Below are 27,572 nucleotides of genomic sequence, written 5' to 3' on the forward strand. Positions count from 1 at the left end.
GGAAGCTCCCCTCATGGAACCACACACCGAGTGCTAATGCAGCCCCTCCCCCACAGACAGCCATGGAATCACACACCCAGGCCTGATGGTGCAGATGGGCCTGCGGTCTGGACTTAATGGAATAATCGCTGCTTGAAGCCGGGGTGACCTCGCCCAAGCCCTCTGCTTCAGGAGCACCCCATAATGATATTACACAGTCATTTATGTAAGGTGCTTCACAAATTGAATTGTGTCTTAGTACCTACAGAGTAGGTGCTATGTTATTTCCTTTATTATGTTATTTAGGGCTTTTACAACGCGTCACTGTAACCAGGGAGGCCCTGTCAGGAGTGGCTGCAGCTATGGTTTCAAGGTGTGCGTTTGTAGGAAACAACTTCTATGGGAATAGTTTGGTGTGGTTTACGAAGTCCTGATACGTATTGACTGACTGATACGTCATCTCGTCATGTTGGTAAGTTCGAGACTGCCGGTGTTCAGGATGTGAGGGGTGAGTACCTTTCACCGGTATCCTGCTCGCTGAGTGATTGTGCGACCTCTGTCAATCAGCGGGCGCTTAGAAGCAAAAGAGAAGGCGCAGCCACACAAACACAATACCATCATATCATCATGCGATACAGTCCTTTATCCATTAGTTGTGACATCACAACACACCAATGATGCTACATTCGGCGATAATGGATGAAAACTCAATACAGTTCAGTCACCTCAGAGTTTTGCACACCTACACTCAGCACAGCTTGACCCGGAAGCTCTTTATGATTGTGATAGACGACATTTAACCACAAATGATACCTGCTACTTCATGTCTACATTTCGTGTGCTCCTCATCCAACGGCGAGTACAGCTTCTCTTCGCCCCTCCCACTCCACCCTCCCCCATAACAGCTAGAGCCCCTCCAGGCATTCATCAGTGTGAATCATCCGTTCCGCTCTGCTATGGACACGACAGGCCAGTTCGGTACATGCCATGTATGCGCCAGTACTTATTAGTACAAGTCCGCAGATGAATAATGAGAGCACACGGGGAGAGCCGGGCCAGGGCTCTGACTTGGCTCTAAGAGCCAGAGCACAACTCGAGCTATCAACATATTTGGAACGCAAACGATGCAACAAAAACCCTGGAAAATATGATAAAGAGCTTTAAAAGTGTATTCCTTTAACAAGTCAGCCCGTTTCAGTTTAGTATATTAGGTTGTATCAGTGTATTTATTGGCACTTGTTAGAAGTGACAGTTTCATAACATGAATTAAAAAAACATTCTTGACGTTCCCACACAAAGATGCCATAAGTAACCCAAGAGACAAGGCAGTTGTCAGGCGCCATGTACACACAGCCTCTACACACACTGCAATTCAGCCACTAGGGCACATCTCATCCTCCTCCCCGTTTAGCACCAAAGGACAGTGATTAGTGTTAATTGCTGAGGAAAAACATCAGTACAGTGGGTCAAATAATAGGCGCCTACCACATCTTAAATCAAGCTGAAACAAGAATGCTTTCTAGAACAAGCATTGTTGAAGCCAATAGGTCTCGCCTATGGGAGAGCTTTTTGCTACGCCAATTTCTTTTAACAAAGTTGTGCAGCAGAAGACCTGGCAACTCACATGGTGCCACCGTGTGACACACAATATCGGCTCCTTTCACACGGTCACCCAGTGAGGAGCTAATGCCACAGGGTGGGAGGGAAAACAAACTGAAACCCACTGGAGAAAGTGGATTTCCAGCTCGGTTTCTGAGGCTTTGAACTGCCGACATCCATTAAAGAGTTTGAAAACACCCCAAGACATCGGCACCAGCCTCAGCAAGCTTATTTTCTTTTGTTTGGAGGAGAGGTTTTGGGTCGTGGCGGGAGTCTAATACGCCTTTTAGGTACTTCTCGGCAAGAGGCCTCACCCCCTTCAAGAACCGCCTCCGTTACACAGTGTATTTTTGGGTTTCGCCTGCCGAAGGCTGCGCTCTGCGCAGCTTTTCGGCGTAGACGAAATCCATTGATTACAATAAGGACTTCAGGAACGTCCCCCGGCTCCCACTGGCTAGCTCCATAAATGCAGGCTAGTCATTGGGTGCCGGATCTGTCCGTCAAGGCCGGACCAGATTCGGGGGCGTTCCCGAGAATTTTTCTCTTTTGGCCACGTCATGCAGCGGTGGGCGGGGCTTTTTTTTTTGGCTCGTCGAGGTTTGTTTGGGCCATTTGGCGGCCGACCGCCGGCCGAGGAAGTCCAGGTGAGTGGTTCCTTTCCCGCTCCCCTCCCCCACCGCTGTCCGTGTCTTTCCATAGCGAGGCAAGCGCGTCATCGCACAACATAGGTGCAATAATTTCCTCTATAACTAAAGAGGTGCTGCAGTTTTCTACGAACGCTTGCTAATCATTGCTTCTTTAAATTTTTTTTTAAAAATTCACTCGATTTCCCGCTGTAACGTTTTCCTTGGCATGTACGATGGATGCTGTAGGCTTTCGTTGTTTTTTGTGAAACCGCCATGGGTTTTTAGTTGAACCACCCAGTGCGCAGTGATTGGTTCTCCCGGCGACACGTCATAGCGAGGACGCGCTGTGGTTGGATGCCGTCGGGAAGACCCCGCTGACGTCACTGGGGGCTCGCCGAGAGAGCCGCGACCTGATTGGTACTCGTCACCCGGGTCGTTTCTCAGAAGCTGCCGGAGCCTCGTCCAAAGAAGATTGCGGCAAGAGGAGACCGAGTCATCGATGACCCGACCCCGCCGAGGGATCTCCAAGTGAGTTGCGCACCCCTGGCCTGCCGTCCCAAGTGCAGAGAAGCGCACCAGCTTCCCGGCGCTCGCTGGGGGTGCTTGGCGCTTCTGTGCCTCAAGTGGTGCATTGAAGGCTGGTGCATGGAGTTGTCGTGCTGCTTCGACACGGCACCCTGTCCGATCCTGCTGAGATGGTGCTCCCTCCATCTTACGTTGCTTTCATACATATTGCATAGATCTGGTCACCTTGTACGCTCTCCGTACCAGATGCCATGTAGCGTATGCAAGGGGTAGAGATCTGTTTTGATTATTTTAAATACACCAGGCAAAATTAGACCCACCCCTCACAGACTCCGACGAGCCGGATGTCCAAACGTGCCTTAGAGAGCAGCGGCCGGCGCGGCTACCAAAGGGAGTTCAATTGTATTTTGGCTAAAACAATGTTGTCTTTGCTGGGTAACCATAATAAAGAGTTCCCAGCCCTGTGGACAGCCTAGACTGCTTTACTGGCAGCACGGTAATATGCAAATTAAGCGCTGGGTGCGAGGCTCCTTTTCGGAGAGCACTGTGATCAACAAAGATGTCAGAGAGCTCTGCATGTGTGCCTAAGTACTTTAATGCGGTGATCCTGGGCAAATCACTCGTTTCCCCTCTTTTCTTATTGACAGAAGCCGACAGTGCTTAGAAATCTGGCAGGCTGTATGAAGAACTATGTAAAACATACGGGAGAGATCACTCCGTTCAGGCTGGAGGAGCTGTAGGTAGCTGCAGTGTGTTATGATTATCTGATAGTGCCTTCTATCGCTAGTAAGGCTTCGAACCGCTTTTTTAGCGTGATCGCCGTTTTCATGCTATTAACGGATTCAATGAAAACTATGCTGCACCGGCCTATCTATAAAGCTGCAGGGTGTTATTTAAGGGAATGGTGGGGTGTAAAAGCAGAAAACGCATTATTTTAGTGATTTCATTTAGAGTTGTGCTATGGTGCAAAGTACTCACTCAGACACACTCTCACTCACTCATTCACTCGCATACTCACTCACACACACACTCACTCACACCCTCACTCTCTCACTCACACTCACTCTCTCACTCACACACACAATCACTCACTCCTGCCAGCCCTCCAATCGTAAGGTAATAAGGCGCCAGGGTGCTTGGAGTAGTCCAACAGTGTTAATGGGATCAGGGGAAGTGACAATTCCCCCAAAGAGTGGGTCACTCTGGGGAGTGGGCTCTGGAGAGAACCCCATGCCGTGGGCTTCCAGTTTGTCAAGCTTCGCGCCCGGGGTGTGTGGGGGAGGCTCTGTGTGGGGGAGGCTCTGTGTGTGTGTGGATGGGGCTCTGTGGGGGGGATCTCTGTGGGTGTGTATGTTTAGCATTTGCGAGAGATTATGCTATTGGTATTGTAAATAACAATGCCATTTATTTATCTGTTTTCAAAACCAACACATAAATAAAAATATTGTCATTTACAATGCCAATAGCTCTAACTTTTGTAAAGGCGAAACCGTTGCATTGTAAATGCTTGTTAAATTATCTAGTTATCGAAGGCACTTTATTACCATTACAGTGGCATGTGTGCGCCCCTGACAGATCAAGTTCAGACAGATGGATAAATTATATAAAACAATCATAGCTTTGAAGAGAGGAAGCCCTTTTTTGTGGAAGCCCACAACTTCTGACCAGGCAAAACATATCCTCCTAGTTCCCAACTTGTGGGTTAGCCCAAACTCCTCTCCTGTCGATTCTCACATAATTATCTGGCGACAGCTGCGCAGTCAAGCCAAACCATCAAAAAGAGCGCTGCAGAAGCCAGTGCTTTTGCGTGGAGCATAGTTATCTTGCTGCTAATGATGTTAGCTAGGTTAGACCAACAATTGCAGGTGAACTATTACCAGTACGTTTTTAGGTCTCGCCTGTCGATGCGCATGCGCATCGAGCAAGCGAGACTATGGGGGCTCATCGACTCTTTATCCAACTTGCAAGGAATCGTGGCGATTCCTTGCAGTGCACGAGAAATTTAAGCTCAATGCGCATGCGCATTGAGCTTAAATGCGCGTGCACATGCCCCCAGCCGCCTGCTTTGCCTACTCTCTCTCACAGCCTCCCCCAGCTCCGCCCCCCCACTACTTGATTGCACGGCCGCTAGGCCGTGCCTCCCCTACTCTCCTCCCCCCTCCTCCTCTCCTCCCCTGCCTGCCTGCCGCTAGGCCGTGCCTCCCCTACTCTCCTCCCCCCTCCTCCTCCTACTCTCCTCCCCTGCCTGCCGTGTCGCACCTCTCCCCTCTCCGCCCCCTCCCCTGCCCGCCGTGTTACGGTGAAAGGCTTGTTTGTTTATTTTACCCGCCGTGTCGCCGTGTCTCTGCTGCTTGCCCCTGTCCTGTCTCTCCTCCTCTCCCTCTCTATACCCTCCCCCTCCCCCCCACCACTCCCATCAAGTCCCTCTGGCCCTTCCCTCCTCCCCGGACCACACAGTCCAAGGATGCGCCAGCAGCAGCTCGGATTCCCGAAATACTTCCACTTTTTTCTCTTTAAACATAAAGCAGCTCGTGGCGTCCTTGGGGGTTTGGGGTCTTGGTGGAATTTTTCTCTTTAAACGCTGTCGTGTGAGCTTTTGTTATTCCGACCTCCCCCCGCCTGCTCCTTCCATGGCACAGGCCGAGGTCTCGAGCACAGGGAGGGGGGGCGCAGGCGGGTCCGACCAGGCCCTTACAGATGTTTAGAATGTTGTGCAAAACTAGAAATCGTGCAAAGGGGGTTATTGATTTAAACAAGTTTCAAGTCTATTTTTTTCCTCTCAAAGTTCGATACAAGATTTTATAAAAAGATAATCAAACACACCCCCTCCCCCCCACCACTCCCATCAAGTCCCTCTGGCCCTTCCCTCCTCCCCGGACCCCTCCTCCCCTGCCCCCTCCACCCTTTCTTGGTGCTCTGCAGCCCGCGGGGCCGACAGAGGTACCTCTTCTTTCGGTTTCCGCTCAACAACAAGGACCCGTTCCCTTCAGTCCCGGGCGCCGCTGCGTCTCTCCGTGTGATCTTGCTCCCGTGCCCCTTGCAGCTGGCAGTGCCAGGGTTTCTCCGTGCCTCTCTCGCGCCTGCTCTGCTCGCACCACAACAAAGGAGGCAGAGTTGTATGGATGTCTGGAGCGGCGGGCAGGGCAGGATGTGACCTCAGCTGCAGGCAGAGAGGAGACCCCCGTGCAGGGAAGCCGGAATCCTACACACGCTGGAGCCCAGCCAAGCCCCTCCCGCCTCACGCCCCCAGGCCGGGGGGCTCAATGTGCATTCCATCATAACACTCTATTTAAGAGTAACAGCATAACTCTTTGCCTGATGTCTGTTTTGCAAAGGGGCTCTACCGTCAGGTAGCACCGTTTACAGGTTTTATCTTCCTTGATGTGGGTGGGGAAGGCTCTCTCCTAAGTTGTTACAGCTAAATGTGGAACGAGCTATTTAAATAAAATCTTCCCAGACAATGAAGCAGGGTTTTCCGCCAAGGCTATTCAACTAACCCTTGTATGGTCCTGACTACACTTATAGAAACATATACATTGGTCTGGCCCAGTCCTACCAAACTGTGACTTTGGACATATATTAGGGTGTTATCAGGGTCAATAGTACTTACTATCGACAGTGGTTGTAATTTAAACAGTCTGTAAGCAGTCCTCTGAAGTCATTAGATGTAGCTCACTCACCCTCACCCTCACCCACACTCACCCTCACTCACCCTCAACCCCTCACCCTCACTCACCCTCACCCTCACTCACCCTCACTCACCCTCACTCACCCTCAACCCCTCACTCACCCTCAACCCCTCACTCACCCTCACCCTCACCCACACTCACCCTCACCCACACTGACCCTCACCCACACTCACCCTCACCCTCACTCACCCTCAACCCCTCACTCACCCTCACCCTCACTCACCCTCAACCCCTCACTCACCCTCACCCTCACTCACCCTCAACCCCTCACCTACCCTCACCCTCACTCACCCTCAACCCCTCACCCTCACCCTCACTCACCCTCAACACCTCACCCTCACTCACCCTCAACACCTCACCCTCACTCACCCTCAACCCCTCACCCTCACTCACCCTCAACCCCTCACCCTCAACCCCTCACTCACCCTCACTCTCACTCATCCTCACTCACCCTCAACCCCTCACCCTCACTCACCCTCAACCCCTCACCCTCACTCACCCTCAACCCCTCACCCTCACTCACCCTCACCCTCACTCACCCTCACCTTCACTCACCCTCAACCCCTCACCCTCACTCACCCTCAACGCCTCACCCTCAATCACCCTCAACCCCTCACCCTCACCCACCTTCACTCACCCTCACCCACCCTCACCCTCACTCACACTCACCCTCACTCAACCCCTCATCCTCACTCACCCTCAACCCCTCACCCTCACTCACCCTCAACCCCTCACCCTCACTCACCCTCAACCCCTCACCCTCACTCACCCTCAACCCCTCACCCTCACTCACCCTCAACCCCTCACCCACCCTCAACCCCTCACCCTCAACCCCTCACCCTCAATCCCTCACCCACACTCACCCACACTCACCCACACTCACCCTCACTCACACTCACTCACCCTCACCCACCTTCACCCTCACTCACCCTCAACCCCTCACCCTCACTCACCCCCACTCACCCTCAACCCCTCACCCTCAACCCCTCACCCTCACCCTCCCTCACCCTCATTCACCCTCAACCCCTCACCCTCACTCACCCTCAACCCCTCACCCTCACTCACCCTCAACCCCTCACCCACACTCACCCACACTCACCCCCACTCACCCTCACCCACCCTCACTCACCCTCACTCACCCTCACCCTCACTCACCCTCATATCCCTCATCCTCACTCACCTTCAACCCCTCACCCACCCTCACCCTCACCCTCACTCACCCTCATATCCCTCATCCTCACTCACCTTCAACCCCTCACCCACCCTCAACCCCTCACCCACCCTCAACCCCTCACCCTCAACCCCTCACTCACCCTCACTCACCCTCACCCTCAACCCCTCAGCCTCACCCTCACTCACCCTCAACCCCTCACCCTCACTCACCCTCAGTCACCCTCAACCTCATGCTAAAGATTTACAAAAAAAACCATTAACAATTCTAAAAGCACTAACTCTAATGCTGCGAGACCTATTGCATTTCTAATGCTTGTTCATCATTCCCATAACAAATAAATTTCACATCGATTATAAAGTTTCCACCCAAAATGTCTGTTCTATGCAATATTTACTCTGTGATTTTGCACATATTTTCTACTCACTAATACAATTTAAAAATAAAGAAGAACATTATTTTTCATATTTTATTTAGGACAGAAGAAACCATGTGGGATCAGAGTGGACAGCCTTGGCAGCAATGGCCTTTAAACCAGCAACAGTGGATGCAAACCTTCCAGCATCAACAGGACCCAAGTAAGTAGATAACAAGCCATAATGACACCTACATGTAAGCTTGTCATATTTTGTGGCTAATGTAAATTTTTTTTAGAAACCTCAAGGGGTACATCCATTGATAACTCTCTCTGGGTTTGTAAGTTCTACCTTTGACAACGCATGCATTTTGTAGAAGATTCTGTTTAATTGTAAGGGTGTTAGAGACCCCAGTGCTTATTGTTGTTTGGCTTCATTGTCGCTCTAATTTACTTGCTTCTCATTGGTCAGAACGTGTTGGCTTCACTTCTTCTTTTTGTTTATCCATCCCATGGAGCATGGCCCAAGTATTGCTTCCTTGCAAGGTTTCCTTCCACTGCTCGATTTAAAGAGCTACTTTTTAATTTTGGTTGCAGCATTCCATTAGAGTTCTTGTGCTTGCACACGTTGTTGCTTCGCCCTCCCACTCTCCCTGCATTGTTCTGCTTTGCCCCCACCAACCCTTCCTGCCGTCAGTGTTGCTTTGCTGCCACCCTCCTTGCAGTCAGAATTAATTTCCCCCCACCCTCCCTGCCTGCCACCAGTAAATCTTTGCCTCCACCCTTGTAGGTTTTTATGTCTCGGCCTAGCGTACACTGCACAGCAGTGTTCGCGCAGCCAGAGTCTTTTTCTCAGGGTTTTAAAAATGGACCTTGACATTCCACACAGCTCGTGCATGTGCATTTCCAAGGTCCATTTTAATTGGGCTTTGCGTGCGGGTACTTTTTTAACAGAATGCGCAAAAGACCAAGGGCGGTCGCGTAGCTCTGCCCATGGCCTATTGGTGTCTGAGACGCGCACCAAAGGCCATATGTTTTCAATTATCGCGCCTGTGATAATTGTAGACATACTTTACCTGAAGTTAGTAGTGAGCAGTGGCTTTTACATTGCTCTTCCCTGCCATCTACTGGCAATATGTAAAATGACAGCACTCCTATTAAACGACTTAATAGTACAGGTGCGTTTATTTTCAGCCTTAACAAGTAGTAAGTAGTGGATGGACCTGTGGTTGCTTCCTTCGAATTAGAAAATGGAGATGTGTCTGCAAGCTGCTTCCTAAGGCGAAGTCTTTGACCTTCTACATATAACTATTTCAACGAAAAGAGCAGTGGTCACGCGCCTAGACATCTTTTCTAAAATGCTCTGTTGCGCTGAGACTCCAACAATGAGTAACGATCCTTCCATCAGAAACCGGAGAGTCTGTTTTTCAGGGGTCTGACCTGGATCCAAATATTTAAAGACATCTCGAAGGAAAGTGAGAGGGGGGTGTTTGATATTCAGGTTGTACTTGGTCAAATCTAAGGCAGTCTCTTTCTGGTCGAAATGCTATTGACGCCATAGCTCAAACACTTGCTAAGCACGAATTCGAGATATTAAATCGGTATTTAATGTGCATTTCATGTAGATAAGTGCTGTGCGTGGACTCTGGAGAAAATGGGGCTCCAGCGCCTGATTACAGGTATACTGGGTGAGCGGTGACCACATGCATCCATTTTAGATCACAAGTAAAAGCGCACAAAGGAAACCATCATCTTAGTACTAAACCGGTAAACGGGCAGGTACGTGCGCCGTCCCCACACAGCAACCCACATACCCTTTCCTGAGACGACCCACGCAGACACCTAATTCTCAGTATGACTCCTACCGACATAATGTGGCCCCACTGAGCAGGGGCGTAGTTACCATTAGAGCAGCAGGTGCTGTGGGACAAAGGCTCATTGAGCACTGACATTATTTGACTACCCCAACAACTGTCAATGGGGTCATTACAGTGATGTAATAGATAGGCATGTATAACATGCTGTTTGTTAGCCCCGTTGCTGTGGGCAGGGGGCCCACGAATCACCACTCCAAGGGCAAAGCCTCCCGGGGGTCATGAAGTGCCCCCTTTCACTTAAAGCTAGCAATAAACAACATATTTTACCCCACACATCTCTATATATGATTAAGGCTGTGGCAATCTTTTTCTTATATACTTATTTAACTATAGTCACTTAACCAAAACAGGATGCAAAGGTTTAAGCATGTGTAGTAAGGTAAAATCCTAACCAAGAGGCATTGTGACTCTAAGAAGAGACGTTGCCTTTGTATAGGAATTGATATATGTAACCTGTGATGCAGCAAATAGTCTATTTCTTTTGTCAATTTAGCTGTAATGTGGTAATAATTAGACCTTTGCACCGTAGTAAGAGATGTATCTTATTAGTACAGTTGCTTTAAGTACCATATGTTATCAGGCCACATTTATTTTTCATGGCCACGGTATCCAGAAATCCATCCATCCAGCCACACTTTACAATGGCAGCTGGCGTTGCCTGCTTTCTAATAGCGTGTGCAGTAGGCACGTACACTTTCATATCTAATGAGTACTCCGTTGCATTTGTGCCGCACTGTTATACTTTTAGATAACGCTTAGAAGCCGCAGTATAAATCTGCTCGCTCACAGCAGCAATGCTCCCAGACGTCCTCTTCGAAAGCAACGTGTCATTAGTCTAGCAGCACAAACTTGTACCTTCTGCAAAGCCACAGAGAGCGGATCCCACTTCCGCATAGTGGGAATGTTGGGGTTGCTCACTTTATGGGGTGAGTTTGAATGGATATGTGCGTCGCCTTGCACTAAAAACACTTTAACTTCGAAATGGTGAAGGCCTCGCTTGGAAGGGGGGGATGCTCTGCTTGGTGTCAGGGTGCAAGGAAAAGAACAATGGTAGGAGTCAGATATGCCTGGTAACCATTTTGATGTGCGCCGGGACCGGACAGTGCACATACCTTCATGCACGTTTTGTTCTGCCTGCGCAGGGGTCTGGGCAGGTATCCCGGCACGACTGTCGTGCTTGGTGGAGGCACCCTGCGACCTCTCATTTACCTCTCTGTTGTCGAGGGTCACCGGTGCAGTAACACGCAGCAGCATGTCCTAGTCTCCTAATGAAGGTGTTCACTGGTTAGGATCAGGATGTCAGGTGCCTCGTGGACACAGTCCTGTGTGTCCGTTTTTCACGTGTGTCGCGTTACAACCTCCTGCTCTCCAAGTCCCTGGGACAGGTGTGCCTGGTTGAAAATAGAACTAAGTCGTGCCATGAGGTGAGGTGCAGGAGTGACTGCTACCAGAAGATGTGTCCTTTTGACAAGAGCTCCCCTGTGTCATATACAGTGTGTCACTGCAGTCGAGTGAGTGACCGGCAGGCGAGCACCGAGACAGTTTGTCTTGTGTCACCTGCTGTAACAAGCAGCACCCCTTCGGTTCACCGGCCTCGCGTTAGCAATCTAAGACTGGCACGGATTGTGACTCTGGCTGTACCTCGACACGCTGCCTGCTCACCACTGCCCTCAGTGTGCACACACGCGTGGGAGAGAGGTTCGCTTCTGAGAATAATGTGATATGTTAATGTATTATTCTAGCTGTCAAATGGATTTTGAATAGCTCGAGGCAAATTCCCATTAACAAAAATCTCACGGTGTGCGGCTGTTGACAAACGGCAGCTCCAGGTGCTCCGCGGAGGGTTTCAGACTCACGTAGTGGTGTGAAATCCCTTCCTGATCAGCGCTGCAAAACACATTAGTCGCCGAGTTCCACCTCCCCATAAGTAGTGCACACTCTATGTCTCAAATAGCGCCTCAGCGCCACCTCGCAGGGCCTTCTGAAACAAACCCGGCAGCATTATCCTTCCTATCACAACCTACCCGTTACACGTTTTTGCTCATCAACATAATTACAGGCATTCCTATATTTTTCCGCTCTGTGCTATTTGCACATCACACTGGTGATAAATGGTGCGCCAACATTCTATATGCCGCTATCAAGGCGCCTCGTGCATAAACACAGACTCCAGGAGCGAAGTGTTCTTACCGACATAAGTCACCTATTGGTCCCTGGGGCTTATGTGTATACAGCCCAAGCTCTTTCAGGACACTCAACATTGAACCAAAAAATCCCAATGTGAAACCTTCCAGCCAGACTCGGACTTCTCAAGGTGTAAGACTCCCCTAGTGCCTACCATCACCAGGGCCACACAAAACACCCTGAAAATGTGCAGCTCACTCCTGGTAGGCAATGCCTGACATTCCATTCTTTGGATAAACTCTCCTAATCTAAAGCCACTTAGGAGCCTTGCAGTGGCATCGTAGGCTTTCTAATGCTTCAAGGGTTACATCACCATACTATAGGCACACTCCTTCCTCTGACACTTCTACCATTTTAGGAGTGACAAGACTAGCCCTTCAGGTCAGGTTCTAAACACTTGCCCGGAAGTATAGTGCTTCCATTGTGACCACAATCTACATCAAGCGATATGCTTGGTATAGGTGTCCTTTTTCCTGTTTCGCTGACAGTGCAGGCAGCACATCTAAGACAGAAGTGGCCTCACCAACACCAGCCATTGGACCCTCTCCTGCCACACCTGGCCCACTGGTCTTCCCACTGCATGTAGCACACACTTCCTTCCTTTATTTTCCTCTTAGGTTCCTATACATTAACTGTATGACCAGAACCCTCACATCCCTGCAGTGGAGTAACCTAGATGCTTTGACTCATAGTTCCCTTCTCACCTGTTCACTGCCAATAATGTAATCTATAGGCAAGCTAGAAACATACAACTACTTTGATGTCGGCAACTATCTGCTACCACTCTAAAGAGACTATGGTTATAGGGCACTCAGAATCACTCCCATTGGAGAATTCTTAAGGACTCTGGGGTGAGGTGAAGTCATATGAAGATTTGCCTTTGTTGTAACCTATATATCTATTATATACTTACTGTTGGGATGTATGTTTATGATATACTGACCCTTAATAGAGTTGTCACCTTCATGTAATTCTGGAGATGTGAAGGCCTACCAATGTAGAGGTATTAATGAAGTATTAGAAGAGCCCAAAGATTGTAGGCATCTTCTAAAGAGGTCCTGGGTCATCTTGGGCCCATATTACTGGTGGCCCAGATATCCTTTCTTCAGTACAAGTCCCTGGGAAACAATGCTTGACAGGAGTAAGCTTTGCCATAGACTCTTCGCCAGCAGAAAACAGCCCCAATATCTGGGTTTGATGCTAAAGAATTTGGGAACAACTGTTTAACTAAGGATGCCATTTCTAATTTCCCAGGTAATAAGATATTTGTAACTTAGGACATGGTAAAATACTCCCTTAGCTTGTCGGCCTGCAAAGGACAGCTCTTCTGACAATAAGAGTGGCTTTTCAGAGTCAGAGTTGCATGTGGCATCAAGAGTCAAATAATCCCTACTCCTCAAGAAAAATTGAAATGTTTCCAAACGAACAGTCTTGTGATGTCTTCTCAGAAGCAAGCAGCACTCTGATTTTGAAGTGGTGAAAGCAGTGTTATATAAGCCTAACATAGCAGTGATTAACAACATTTGCACTCACTGTCATCCCTAATTTCAGTAGGAAAACAAGTTAATGCTTCCCAAGCCTGACTCTTTATTTTTTTTATTTTTTAAATTTTATTGACAAAAAGTGCAAAACATCAATACAATCAATCCAGAGATCATCAATACACGGTGCAGTGCAGAAATACAAATCTCGGGTCAATACAGTGTCAAGAAGAAAAGCTATCAGCGGTAAAGGGCACTCGGCGCAGAGTGGCGACACCTGCAACAGAATCACGGTGTCGGAGTAACAACCATCTCTGAATACGAAACCGGGGTAAGGACCTGACTCGGGGGCAGGGAAAATAAAAAGGGGGGAGGGGGACGGGCAAGGAGGGCGCGGAGCAGGGGGTCTCAGGCAAACTACACCGGCGGCCGTCACGGGCGCAAAGACCGGCAGGGAGCGCGGGAGAGGCAGTGGCGGAAGCAGAGGGGGGTACGCAGCGGTTTCCAGGGCCAGCCAGGTGAGCAATGGGACAGGGTAGGGGCGGCTCCCAGGCAAGGCGTCCCTGACCAAGGCGTCTACCGATCGGCCGAGGCAGTGCGGCAGGAGGGGCCGGGGACCCGGGCTCCCCGGGGGTGGTTGCGGGACTGAAGATAGGCAACCAGTGGACCCCAGATGTCAACCGGGCGCGACCTAGCCGGCATCAGGTCCCAAAATTCAGATACCAATAATTGGCAGCGGGATGCATCCTCCAACCAGACAGAAACCATGGGTGCGTGCCGGCGGCCCCAGCACATAGCCACCCGGCGCTTGGCGAGCACCAGGAGCATCGAAATCAGCCGGCGTGACACATCAGAACAAGGCTTGACAAAGCCGAGTAGACAAAGAAGGGGGTCCGGGGAGATGTCAGCGCCGACCATGTTGGAAATCGCGAAACAAACCCCAAGCCAGAATGCCTGCACCCGGGGGCAGAGCCACGCCAAGTGAGCAAAATCCGCAGCAGGAGCGGAGCATCGAACGCAGCAATCATCCGGGACTAGCCCCAGGCGGTGAAGATGTTGAGGAGTGCGATAGTGTAGAAATTTAAAGTGAATTAAACAGAGCCGGTAGTTCGGGGAAAGTTTAATAGTTTGATTGCAGCAGTAGAGCCAGTCCGCGTCCGAGATGTACGGACCCAGGTCGGCACTCCAAGCTTCGCGCGCTCGCGTCGTAGAAGCCGACGAAGACGAGAGAGCAGAGGCATACAATCTGGTCACAAGCTTGCGTGGGGAAGTGGAGGTGTACAGTAAGTCCAAAGCGGGTAGAGTGGGGGGAGGCCGAGGAAAAGTGGAATGCAGCGTTCGACAGGTGGCCCGCAACTGGTAATATAAAAGCGTGTCCATTAAAGATGGCGTCGCCGGGAGCGAATGAAAAGAATCATTGGGGTAAAGATCGGCCACAGTTTTAAGGCCTCCTGACGCGGCTTGCCGAGACATACAGGAGGACTGAAGTGAAGGAAAATCCGGGTGGTTGGTAATGGGCATAGTGCCCGCCGAAAGGAGAGTAAGACCAGCCAACTTGCGCAAAGAAGACCATGCCCACCGTAGCGTCTCCACCGTGTTACCCTCGGTGCGAGGGTGCACCGCAGGAGCTAAGAGCGCCGCAGAGAGGGACCAAGGGATGGCGACATCAGCCTCCACCGCCACGTGAGGCTGGTAGGGGTTGGGATGCAGCCAGAAGTGCAGAATACCAGCCTGGGCGTAAAGGCGGAGATCAGGCGCTCCCAGGCCACCGGCGGACATGGCAGGTTCAAAATCTCATAAGCGATCCTGGGTTGTCGCCCCGCCCAGATTAAAGATACCATGACAGAGCGCAATCTACGGAAAAAATAAGCAGTCAGAGGAATAGGAATATTGGAAAACAAATAAAGGAATTTGGGTAGGACCACCATCTTTGCAATGGCAACGCCGCCAGAGAGTGAGAGGGGCAGCCGAGTCCACTGGGGAATCTTAGACTCCAACCAATCCACCGCACAGCCAAAGTTGGATCTACATAGGTCATCCGGGTCTCGGCTTAGCCAGATGCCGAGGTAGTGGGTTGGACCAGATGCCCACTCAAAGGGATAGTCCGGCGAAAAAGGGAGGGTGGCATCCGTCTGAGGAAAAAGTATGGACTTATTCCAATTGATTTGAACCCCTGATAGTCTGCCACACCGAATGACCTCGCGCACCAGAGGGCTGAGGTTGTTCTGAGTGTGACGAACGTAGAGGGTCACATTGTCCGCGTACATGGAGACCATGAGGGAACGGGACGAGAAGCCGATGTCCCTATGGGTGTGGTGCTGACTGAGACGGGCAGCCAGCGGCTCCATGGCAATGGCGAACAGCATGGGCGACAGGGGGCAACCCTGTCGCGTGCCACGCAATATGGGAATATGGTCCGTGATTTGGCCATTGATACGAAGCCGGGCGAGTGTGTCTGTATAGAGCAATTTAATGTTTCTCAGGCAGTGCTCACTAAAACCCATGCGCTCAAGGACATAGAAGAGGAAAGGCCATTCCAACGTGTCGAACGCCTTGGTGGCATCGAGCAGCGCGGCAACGGCCGGAAGGTCGGGGTTGATTTGATGCAGAACTGAAAAGATGGTGCGAAGATTGTGAGACGTCTCCCTACCTGGAATAAAGCCAGACTGGTCGGGGAGGGCGATGGTCGGCATCAGGAGGAGGATGCGGGAGGCGAGTAGCTTAGCAAAAATTTTATTATCCATGTTAATAAGGGAGAGGGGGCGGTAGGAATCTCACCGATCCGCAGGCTTGTCCGGTTTAAGGAGCAGCGTAAGTGAAGCCTCGCGGAGCTATGGCGGAAATGTTCCAGTGTCAAAGGACGCATTATAGATGGCCGCGAGGTGAGGTATGAGAGTGGGAGCATATTGTTTATAAAAAACGGCCGTAAGGCCGTCCAGGCCGGGCGCTTTGTCACATTGTAAGCTATTTATGGCCACCAAAATTTCCTCTTTCAAGAAGGGCTCGTCAAGGAATTTGCAGTGGTAGTCCGCCAGCCACACCACTGCGATAGATGCAAAGTATTGGTCGAAGTCTTCCGAAGAGATGGGGGGGTAGCGGCAGAATACAACCAGGAGTAAAAGTCAAGGAAGCAGGATTTTATCTCCTCGGGAGAAGTGGTACAGTCCGGACCGCCATCAGCAAGGGCAGTTACGTAGGAAGAGGCCCTCCGCGGAGGCAGCAAGTTGGCCAGGGTGCGTCCGGGACGATCGCCCTCCCCAAAGCGGCGAGCACGACCCTCCCTGCCCAGAAAAGAGAGTTCGCGGCCGGCCTCCTCTGAAAATTCCGAGTGCTTTTGACGCAAAAGCGCCAGTGCGTCTGGTACGGCCCCGTTTGCAATGGAGGCATCCAGATCCCGGATCTCTCCATCAAGCCTAGTGCGGGTGGAGCGAATGCCCCGAAAGAAGCCAGCCTGTTTTGAAATACATTCACCTCAGATGTATGCCTTGAACCCCACCCATAAAATAGATGCCGAGTCAATGGAACCGACATTAAGATCGAAATAGTAAACAGCGGCAGTTTGGATTTCGTCGCAGAAAACAGTGTCTCGAAGAGCTCCGGAAGGGAGCCGCCAGGTAAATGCGCGACGCTGGAAGTCCGGGTAACGCAGTAGCAGACAAACCGGGGCGTGATCGGATAACGTACGTGCCATGTGGGTGGCGTCCTCAGTCCAAGATAGGACATCCGGCGGAACTATCCAAAGGTCAATGCGTGACCAGCAACCCCTGGCGCCCGACATACATGAGCCCTCTCGGAGAGTAGGTCGGAGGTGACGCCACACATCAACTAGTGCATTGTCCGACAATATGGTGGATAGAGCAGTAGTTGAGCGTGGTTGGGAACGGTGAGAGCCGGATCTGTCCAGGTCAGCGGAGAGAGCGACATTGAAGTCGCCACCCCAGATCACCGCCGCAGGAGGAGATCAGGTGCCAGACCGTGTGGAAGAACTCAGGACAGTCCGTGTTGGGGCCGTACACCGACGCAATGGTAACGGGCTGGGCAAGCAGGGTGCCGTGTAAAATCACATATCGGCCCTCCGGGTCGACCAAGGCGCGGGATGTCTTCCAGGGGAGGCCGTGACGCAACAGGCTGGAGACACCCCTCGCGTAGGAGTACATAGAGGAGTGGGATTCACCCCAGTATCTGGTGCAGAGCCTTGAGGACGAGCCCCGAAAGAGGTGAGTCTCTTGCAAGAGACAGATGTGAACATTGTGGCGCTGAAGGTGAGCATGGGTGAGACGGGCTTTACGATGGTCGTTCAGGCCACGGACATTTCAGGGCCAACAACTGATATTCGCCATGGGGCAGGACAGGATGGGCAGCGTAACCTTGAGTGCGGGATATGGGGACAAGCAGCACTTGGGCCAGAGGAAGAAAAGTGAAGAGGAAGGGCCAGTGAAAAAGCATGGGTGCAGCAGGGGCCAGGAAAGGAAAAGGGCAATCGCAGACAGATTGCATAAACCAGCACTCCAGAGGCAACGTCAAAGGGAGGAACGGTCGTGATGGTGGCAGAGCAATGACATAACATATTACATATCTTCGCATAACATGCGCCAGAGATAGGAGCTTTGAGGATAGAGTACAATCTGCACTAGAGCTAAAATTGGGAGGAAGAAGCAGCACAATAACAAAAAAAGTAAACCAACCCCCTTGACTAGGAGGAGCAACAAAGCCCCAGACATGCAGCGCACAGAACGGAAAAAAAGGAACAGTTCAATGTTTCCCACCAAATGCCACCCCCCCCACAGCTTCCCAGACAGGTCCAGGGCATCCCCCCCTCCACCCACCAAAATCCAGAGCCAGAACCAAGCAACAAATCCTCAAACCACCCCCCAAACAGGCTGAGCAGACCACTCAAACCCCCCTCCCCCCCCACGGAACACACAACTAGGAGGGTCAAACAAAAGAGTAGACTAGGGAATCATCCCGCGGAGGACCCAGCACACACCCCTGCAGGGACGCAAGGTGGCCAAGCTAGTAAGCTACCGTCATCAACAATAAAAAGTCATAATTAGGCGAAGGATACAAGCGTCACTGTTCATTCAATGTCACTAAGGTGTCGGGACTGCCCAAGCTGCGTCGGGGGAGTGGTTGAACGGGACTCCTTTTCCAGTTCCTTGGCGAATGTCATGGCCTCCCTAGGGTCCTGAAAGACCAAAGTCTTGGCGCCCTGGCGGACCCGCAGTTTAGCCGGATAGGCAAGCGAATAGGAGACCTCATGTTTGAGCAGGATCCGTTTAGCAGGAAGGAATTCTCGTCGGGCGGCCTGCACTGCAAGGGTGTAGTCCCGATAAAAGGAGAGGCGGTTACCACAGTGGTCAATGGTCCCATTTTCACAGGCTGCCCGGAGGATGGCATTGCGATCTCTGAAATTTAAAATCTTTGCAATGATCTGTTGTGGGGAGAGGCCAGGGCGAGGACCAAGCGAACGGTGTGCCCTTTCCACTGCAAAAAGAGTGGACAGGATACCGCCAGAAAGTTCTTTAATCAGGTCTTCCACGAAGTCCTCCATTTTGCCTATGTTTGTGGATTCCGGCAGACCCGCTATGCGCAAATTACATCTTCGGGAACGGGCCTCCGAGTCCTCATTCTTTTCCCGAATAACAGCCAGGAGTTTATCCATCTGCCGCAGCTTTTGCCGGTCCTGGGTAGCCGAGTCCTCGGCATCGGACACACAGGATTAAACGTGGAGCAACCTGTTTTCGTGGGAGTCCACCCGGGACTTCACGTGATCGAGGCGGGCTGATAGTTCATCAAGCTGAGCAGCTATTCCTGTGACAGTGCATTTAACATCGAGCATGATGGCTTTGAGGTCATCCACTCAGGAAGGCGCGGGTTCAGACAGCCCAGCAGCAGATTCCGTGCCCTCAGCGCCAGCCACATCCTGTCGAGAAGAGCGGCGCAGATCGAAAGTGATCTTGGGTTGCTTAGGGTCGTTTTTCCCCATGGTGCGGGCGGAGGCGGGTCGACGTAGAACAGAGGGCCCCCAGGAGCAAAGGAGATAGGGTGTTCCTGGGCACACCAGCAAGGCAGCAGGGGGGCCAAGACCCGGCCACCAGTCCAAGGAGGCAGAAGTGGTTCAGCAGAGACCTCAGGTTAGCATACACTGACCGCGGCGAGACCCAGCCCAGATCACGACAGCGCCACCTGCCAGTGGAGGGAACCAAAAGAGCGTCAGGGAAGAGGGCCAGTGAGCGGATCAGGAAGGAAAGCGGCGGGGGCAGGGCTGTCCCCCCGGCGAGATCAGAGGATGGTGCAATGGGTGCCCGGAGGGGGATCCCGTGGATGGGCGGTGAGAGCAAGTCCGGTATCCCCCGAAACCAACCCGTGGAGGGGGGAGGAGGGGGTAGAGGACCCAGGGGCTCGCGAGTAAGCGGGCCAGCAGCGTAGGTTGGGGCCCCAAGGCGGGCCGGCAGAGTCGCAGGCAGGTACCAGTCATGTTACTGAAAGGATATACGTTCAAAAAAGAGCCCCCCCCCACTCTATGCATGGAACTCTGACCCCTTGCAGCAGATGGATTCCCTGCTCCATACCGGCCGATGCTAGAATTATTGAAGCACGCACACAGGCGAGGATGCCTCAGGAAATGGGCGGAATGTGTGCCAAGCACAGTGCTTAATTTGTAAAAAAAAAAAAAAAAAAAAGTGCCTGGCCCCTGATTTGACACAAGTCCACATGTCACTTTAAACTGTAGGTTCAAGCAGTAGTTTGATCATGTTTTAAGTGATATCACTTAGTTAAATGCTCTACTAATGCTGCCAGTGCTCTACTAATGCTGCCAGTGCTGAGCACTGCAAACACCAGTACAAATTAAGCACTCACCTAGAATGCCCAGCTACCAAGTGGTCCCAGTGCCAGATGTGACTCCTCCAGCTCCATCAGGCTTTTTAGCCGACAGGGCTGGTGTATCTTGGCATTTTGGAGTTTGTGCACATTATTGAGAACAAAACTCCAGGTCCCAGAATGCAATGTGAAGTTGACTAAAACGACTGGATTGGCTTGAGGTATTTCACAACCCATAGGGCACCCTCCTGTGCATAGCAGAATAAACTTAGATAGTGGGGATTAGGGGAGTAGATAACCCATCTTATTCAGAGGTTCCACACATGTAACAATGCGTTGCGTTATTTAGAGGTTTCCAGTAACAGCAGGGACTCCCAGGCAGCTGTCCTTTCATGAAAGAGAAGAAAGCAAATCAAGAGAATTAGTGATGTCGCATAATTCATAGGAAGCAGGGCGGCTCCTCTGCTAAGGCATAGGAGCGTCGCTACATTGCTCTCAGCCCAGGAAAAATAAAATAATAATGACGTCATTATTATCATTTTATTTTTCGTAGAAACACACATAGGCATGCATTCATTGTGTTAACCCACTAGCCCCATACCTGTTTGCCGCTATGCTTTTTTTTTTTTTTACCCACCACGTCCTTTTCCGTGCTCTGTTTTACTCAGCCCCCTGCTTCAGCCATGTCCTGCGCCCTCACTCGTGTACCTGAAGGCATTGGAGTGCTTTACATGAGTACCATGTACATTATACTGACACTTAGATACACTGCGCCCTCACACAGTGCGCCACTCACACAGTGCGCCACTCACACTACTTTAGGCCACGCACACTGCACACTGCACCCTCACACTACTTTAGGCCACGCACAATGCACCCTCACACTACTTTAGGCCACGCACACTGCGCTCTCAGACTACTTTACGCCACACACACTGCAGCCTCACTATTTTAGGTCACACGCACTGCGCCCTCACACTACTTTAGGCCACACACTCTGCACCCTCACACACTCTGCACCCTCACACACACTGCACCCTCACACACACTGCACCATCATACACTCTGCACCATCACACACACACACTGCACCCTCACACACTCTGCACCCTCAATGCAGCATACACTCCAAATACCACTCCGTGCCACCTATTTACACGCCACATAATTACACTGCGCTCAAAGCAACATACACTCCAAATATCACTCAGTGCCACATTATTATACACCACATAATTACACTGCACTCAAAGCAACATACACTCCAAATACCACTCAGTGCCACATATTTACACGCCACATATTTACACTGCACTCAGTGCCACATACACTCCAAATACCACTCAGTGCCACATAATTACACTCTACTGAATGCAACACACTCCACACAATACCACTCAGTGCCACATAAGTATATGCTACTTAATTACACTGCACTCCATGCAACCTACACTGCAAACAATACCACTCAGTGCCACATAATTACACACCACACAATTACACTCTCCTGAATACAACATATACTCCACACAATACCACTCAGTGCCACATAATTATATGCTACATAATTACACTGCGCTCAACGCAACATACACTTCAAATACCACTCTGTGCCACATAATTATATGCTACATATTTACATTGCGCTCAACGCAACATACACTCCAAATGACACTTAGTGCCACATAATTACACTCTACTGAATGTAACACACTCCACACAATACCACTCAGTGCCACATAAGTATATGCTACTTAATTACACTGCACTCCATGCAACCTACACTGCAAACAATACCACTCAGTGCCACATAATTACACACCACACAATTACACTCTCCTGAATACAACATATACTCCACACAATACCACTCAGTGCCACATAATTATATGCTACATAATAACACTGCGCTCAATGCAACATACACTCCAAATACCCCTCTGTGCCACATAATTATATGCTACATATTTACACTGCGCTCAACGCAACATATACTCCAAATGCCACTTAGTGCCACATAATTACACGACACATAATTACTCTATCTGTCTGTCGGTCTATCTCCCTCACGCTATCTATCTAGCGCCCTCACTCTATCCATCATCATCGCTCTATCGCCCTCACTCTATCAATCTATCGACCCTCACTCTATCAATCTTTCTTTCGATCGCCCTCACTCTATCTATCGCCCTCACTCTATCTATCGCCCTCACTCTATCTATCGCCCTCACTCTATCTATCGCCCTCCCTCTATCTATCGCCCTCCCTCTATCTATCGCCCTCCCTCTATCTATCGCCCTCCCTCTATCTATCGCCCTCACTCTATCTATCTATCTATCTATCTATCTATCTATCTATCTATCTATCTATCTATCTATCTATCTATCTATCTATCTATCTATCTATCTCTCACTCTATCTATCTCTGCCTCACTCTATCTATCTCTCCCTCACTCTATCTATCTATTGCCCTCACTCTATCTATCTATCGCCCTCACTCTATCTATCTATCGCCCTCACTCTATCTATCGCCCTCACTCTATCTATCTATCGCCCTCACTCTATCTATCTATCTATCTATCTATCTATCTATCTATCTATCTATCTATCTATCTATCTATCTATCTATCTATCTATCTCACTATATCTATCTCTCCCTCACTCTATCTATCTATTGCCCTCACTCTATCTATCTCTCCCTCACTCTATCTATCTATTGCCCTCACTCTATCTATCTATCGCCCTCACTCTATCTATCTATCGCCCTCACTCTATCTATCGCCCTCACTCTATCTATCTATCGCCCTCACTCTATCTATCTATCTATCTATCTATCTATCTATCTATCTATCTATCTATCTATCTATCTCACTATATCTATCTCTCCCTCACTCTATCTATCTATTGCCCTCACTCTATCTATCTATTGCCCTCACTCTATCTATCTATCGCCCTCACTCTATCCATCTATCGCCCTCACTTTATCCATCTATCGCCCTCACTCTATCCATCTATCGCCCTCACTCTATCTATCTCCCGCACTCTATCTATCTAGCTATCTATCTATCGCCCTCCCTCACTCTATCTATCTATCTTGCTATCTATCTCACTATATCTATTGCCCTCACTCTATCTATCTATTGCCCTCACTCTATCCATCTATCGCCCTCACTCTATCCATCTATCGCCCTCACTCTATCTATCTCCTGCACTCTATCTATCTAGCTATCTATCTATCGCCCTCACGCTATCTATCTAGCTATCTATCTCACTATATCTATTGCCCTCACTCTATCTATCGCCCTCACTGTCTATCTCCCGCACTCTATCTATCTAGCTATCTATCTTATCGCCCTCACTCTATCTATCTATCAATCGCCCTCACTCTATCTATCTATCAATCGCCCTCACTCTATCTATATCTATCGCCCTCACTCTATCTATCGCCCTCACTCTATCTATCGCCCTCACTCTATCTATCGCCCTCACGCTATCTATCTATCTATCTAGCTATCTATCTCACTCTATCTATCGCCCTCACTCTATCTATCGCCCTCACTCTATCTATCTATCGCCCTCACTCTATCTATCTATTGCCCTCACTCTATCTATCTATTGCCCTCACTCTATCGCCCTCACTCTATCTATCTAACTATCTATCTATCGTCCTCTATCTATCTAGCTATCTCCCTCACTCTATCTATCTATTGCCCTCACTCGATCTAGCTATCTATCCATATATCGCCTTCACTCTATCTATCGCCCTCACTCTATCTATCGCCCTCACGCTATCTAACTATCTATCTCACTATATCTATTGCCCTCACTGTCTATCTATCTCCCGCACTCTATCTAGCTATCTATCTATCCCCCTCACTCTATCTATCTAGCTATCTATCTATCGCCCTCACTCTATCTATCTATCTCTCCCTCACTCTATCTCTCCCTCACTCTATCTATCTATTGCCCTCACTCTACCTATTGCCCTCACTCTATCTATTGCCCCCACTCTATCTATTTATTGCCCTCACTCTATCTAGCTATCTATCCATATATCGCCCTCACTCTATCTATCGCCCTCTCTATCCATCTATCGCCCTCAATCTATCTATCGCCCCCACTCTATCTATCGCCCTCACGCTATCTATCTAGCTATCTATCTCACTATATCTATTGCTCTCACTCTATTGCCCTCACTCTATCTATCGCCCTCACTCTATCTATCGCCCTCACTCTATCTATCTATTGCCCTCGCTCTATCGCCCTCACTCTATCTATCTATCTATCTATCTATCGTCCTCTATCTATCTAGCTATCTCCCTCACTCTATCTATTGCCCTCACTCTATCTATGTATTGCCCTCACTCGATCTAGCTATCTATCCATATATCGCCTTCACTCTATCTATCGCCCTCACGCTATCTAACTATCTATCTCACTATATCTATTGCCCTCACTCTATCTATCTATTGCCCTCACTGTCTATCTATCTCCCGCACTCTATCTAGCTATCTATCTATCGCCCTCACTCTATCTATCTATCGCCCTCACGCTATCTATCTAGCTATCTATCTCACTATATCTATTTAGGGCAAGAGGAATGCAGGATCTACCCTACAAACATCGACAATTGAATACATCTCCATGCGAAGCACCTGCATGGAAAGACTGGAGACCTTGATGTTGGAAAATGTTCGTATGCCCAACACGCAAAAAAAAAATGAACGAAAAAAGTTACTGCTCTTTACACCCTCGCACACACATATGTACGTATTAAAGCTGGGACGGATTTTTGCCTTCGGTCTCACAAACGCACAAAACGGTCACACTTTATTTCCCAAGCTCTCAACCACTCATTAACTAGGTCTGCCACCGCCTACCGATTTCTTGCTCAAAGTAATTCAAGCAACTAATCTCCGAGGAGCAGCTGAAAGCAGCAGATTAATGCTCAGTCTCCACACTGGATTTTGTGATTGTTATTCTAGCGAGTACTACAAACACTGCTTCATTCTCGGTCAGACTAGTCAACAGCACAAGAATTATTCAACCCCACTCCACCCGCTTCTTACAGACTACCACTTACTTAAAGGATAAAATATTAATGATGCCGCTTCGCCTACAAGGTGCCACGCCGCAGGAGCCCCAGAGACCCAGAAGCAGCAGGCAGGCAGAGGCTCACTGCCAAGGGGAGGCATAGGGTGTGGAGATCTTCACCGGCCCCAGGCCCACCTCTGAGCCGGGCTCTGTCTGGGGCGGAGACCGCTGCGTCTCGCCACCCCCACAATACTGGCGGAGCGCCCCCAGAACCCCGAGCAGCCTCTAGCCTCGCCCTGGCTAGCCCTCAGGCAACCCAGAGACAAGGGAATCAGATACTCACACACACTGAGGGCATCTGAACAGGGTCCGCCCGAGATTAGCCAATCAGACTCCAGCACACAGTGGACATCTTCGCTAGCCAACCGTGAGACAAGCCAACCAGTCCCTCACACACCGACAGCATATTCACTAGGCCACCTAAAAGGCAAGCCAACCAGTCCCTCACACCCCGACAGCATATTCACTAGGACACCTAAAAGGCAAGCCAACCAGTCCCTCACACACCGACAGCATATTCACTAGGCCACCTAAAAGGCAAGCCAACCAGTTCCTCACACACAGACAGCATCTTCACGAGGCCACCTCAAGGCAAGCCAATCAGACCTTCAGACACAGTATAATAAACAAGCTACGGCAGGAGGGGGGCAGGCACAAAGGGAATAAGGACAACGGGAGGGGTTCTAACGGAGGACAGAACAGCACAAAACACCAGGCAGACAGAGGGAAGAAGGACACAAAAACGAGGTGGGGGTGACAACGGGAGGGGGGCGGAAACGTGCTCACGGACAGAGGGGGGGGCGGAAACGGCCACAAGAAGGCAAGAAACACTCACCTGGACATCTTCCGGCAGATCTCTTGCTTCCTGCTCTCCACTCCTCCTCCCGATGACGCGGCGGAGGCTCGGCCGGCTGGGCCAATCCCAGCGCGGCCCTGGCTGGAGGCGGACGGCTGCTTCCTTACATTCCAAGGGTGTCAGGGATTGCCTCTGTAGGAGTAGGCGTGCTGAGCAGACTGGCTTCAGTCATGAAAGAAGGTCCCACTAACTGAACATCACTACTCGCTTCCTAACACACACCTCCCCCGGAACACAAACCGTTATTCACCAAAACCCCATAGGCAGATTTAAAGGGATGCTTCGGGCTCCCTCTAGCACGACACCATAGTCTGAGTTAAATTATACACATGCACCAAACCGGACATTGACACACCATCTCTTCAGTGGACATATACCCAAACTGGGAAAGATCTCCGGATCCAGACAAACACACCCGAAACCACACTACAACCAAATGCACAAAGTATTAACCACCACCCCACTATGGATAATCCCACTCAAAAAAGAGACGAGGCTGCGGTCTGTGTTAGAATTGTCAAGAAATGGGCGCCACGGTCTCCACCCCCGCAGTGCTGAAAGGCATTCTAATGACCGTAAAACGCTATACAAATCTATGTTACAAAACATAACACATTCCTGGGCCTTTGCAGAAGTTTCTCTCTTTCCTGTTTGCGACTGGTTACTGTGCTGATCTTGTGTGGGATTTTCACATAGATACTAGAACTGCCCCCATCTCCAATAATGATGCAAACATGGTATAGATTGCAAAATGCATCCTTACCATACGAAGGCTGCCAACTCCAGCACAACACATACCCAGATAAACTATCCACCGCACACAGGCTGTAAACATTTCTATTATCCAACAACAGGGATTCCAATTGCTCCCAAGGCCTTGGTGCAAACTGCTCCCCTCCCAACAACAGATTTCAAAACTACCCCGCATCCAAGATTAGTCTTTAAACAATGCCTCTGTAACAGGCTGCCCTCGTGTCTCAAATCCTAGCCACAAACCAGCCCGTTTATCAGATGGTAAGCTGAACTGTGTTGTATAACAAAGCTGCAAAGCGCCCCTTAGTAACAAAGCAAATTATAGTAAAACAGGTTGAATACGACTTCCTAAACAGACTGAACGCTCGTCTTGTCCTCCGACTCCAGCTTGCCTCCGTACAATGCAACCTTGCCCATTATCCAGTACAAATCCGCAAAGCCACATGAGTCAGCTTGGCTCAGAATCAAATGACACAGAGTGCTGTTTGTCAGACCTCTAAGTAGAGCGTTATCCCGCCGAAACCGGAATGGACCACAGGCATCATAGCCGATTGCCGCGAGG

General features: G+C 50.0%; 1 protein-coding gene across 2 annotated transcripts in view; it reads left to right on the top strand.

The window, feature by feature from the left end:
* The window catches only part of PNISR (PNN interacting serine and arginine rich protein), a 272,254-nt gene that overhangs the window by 26,628 nt on the left and 218,054 nt on the right, over nt 1-27,572 (top strand). The window contains exon 2 of one of the 2 annotated variants that reach the window (XM_086926623.1): nt 8,072-8,167. In XM_086926623.1, coding sequence (XP_086782749.1) covers nt 8,080-8,167 — 88 coding nt within the window. In that variant the 5' untranslated portion in view covers nt 8,072-8,079. Of the gene's footprint in view, nt 1-8,066; nt 8,168-27,572 lie in introns of both variants that reach the window. The other variant, XM_086926624.1, reaches the window with a different exon arrangement.

This window comes from Lissotriton vulgaris, chromosome 6 (assembly GCF_964263255.1).
Source record: "Lissotriton vulgaris chromosome 6, aLisVul1.2, whole genome shotgun sequence".
In the NCBI taxonomy this organism is placed as follows: Eukaryota; Metazoa; Chordata; class Amphibia; order Caudata; family Salamandridae; genus Lissotriton; species Lissotriton vulgaris.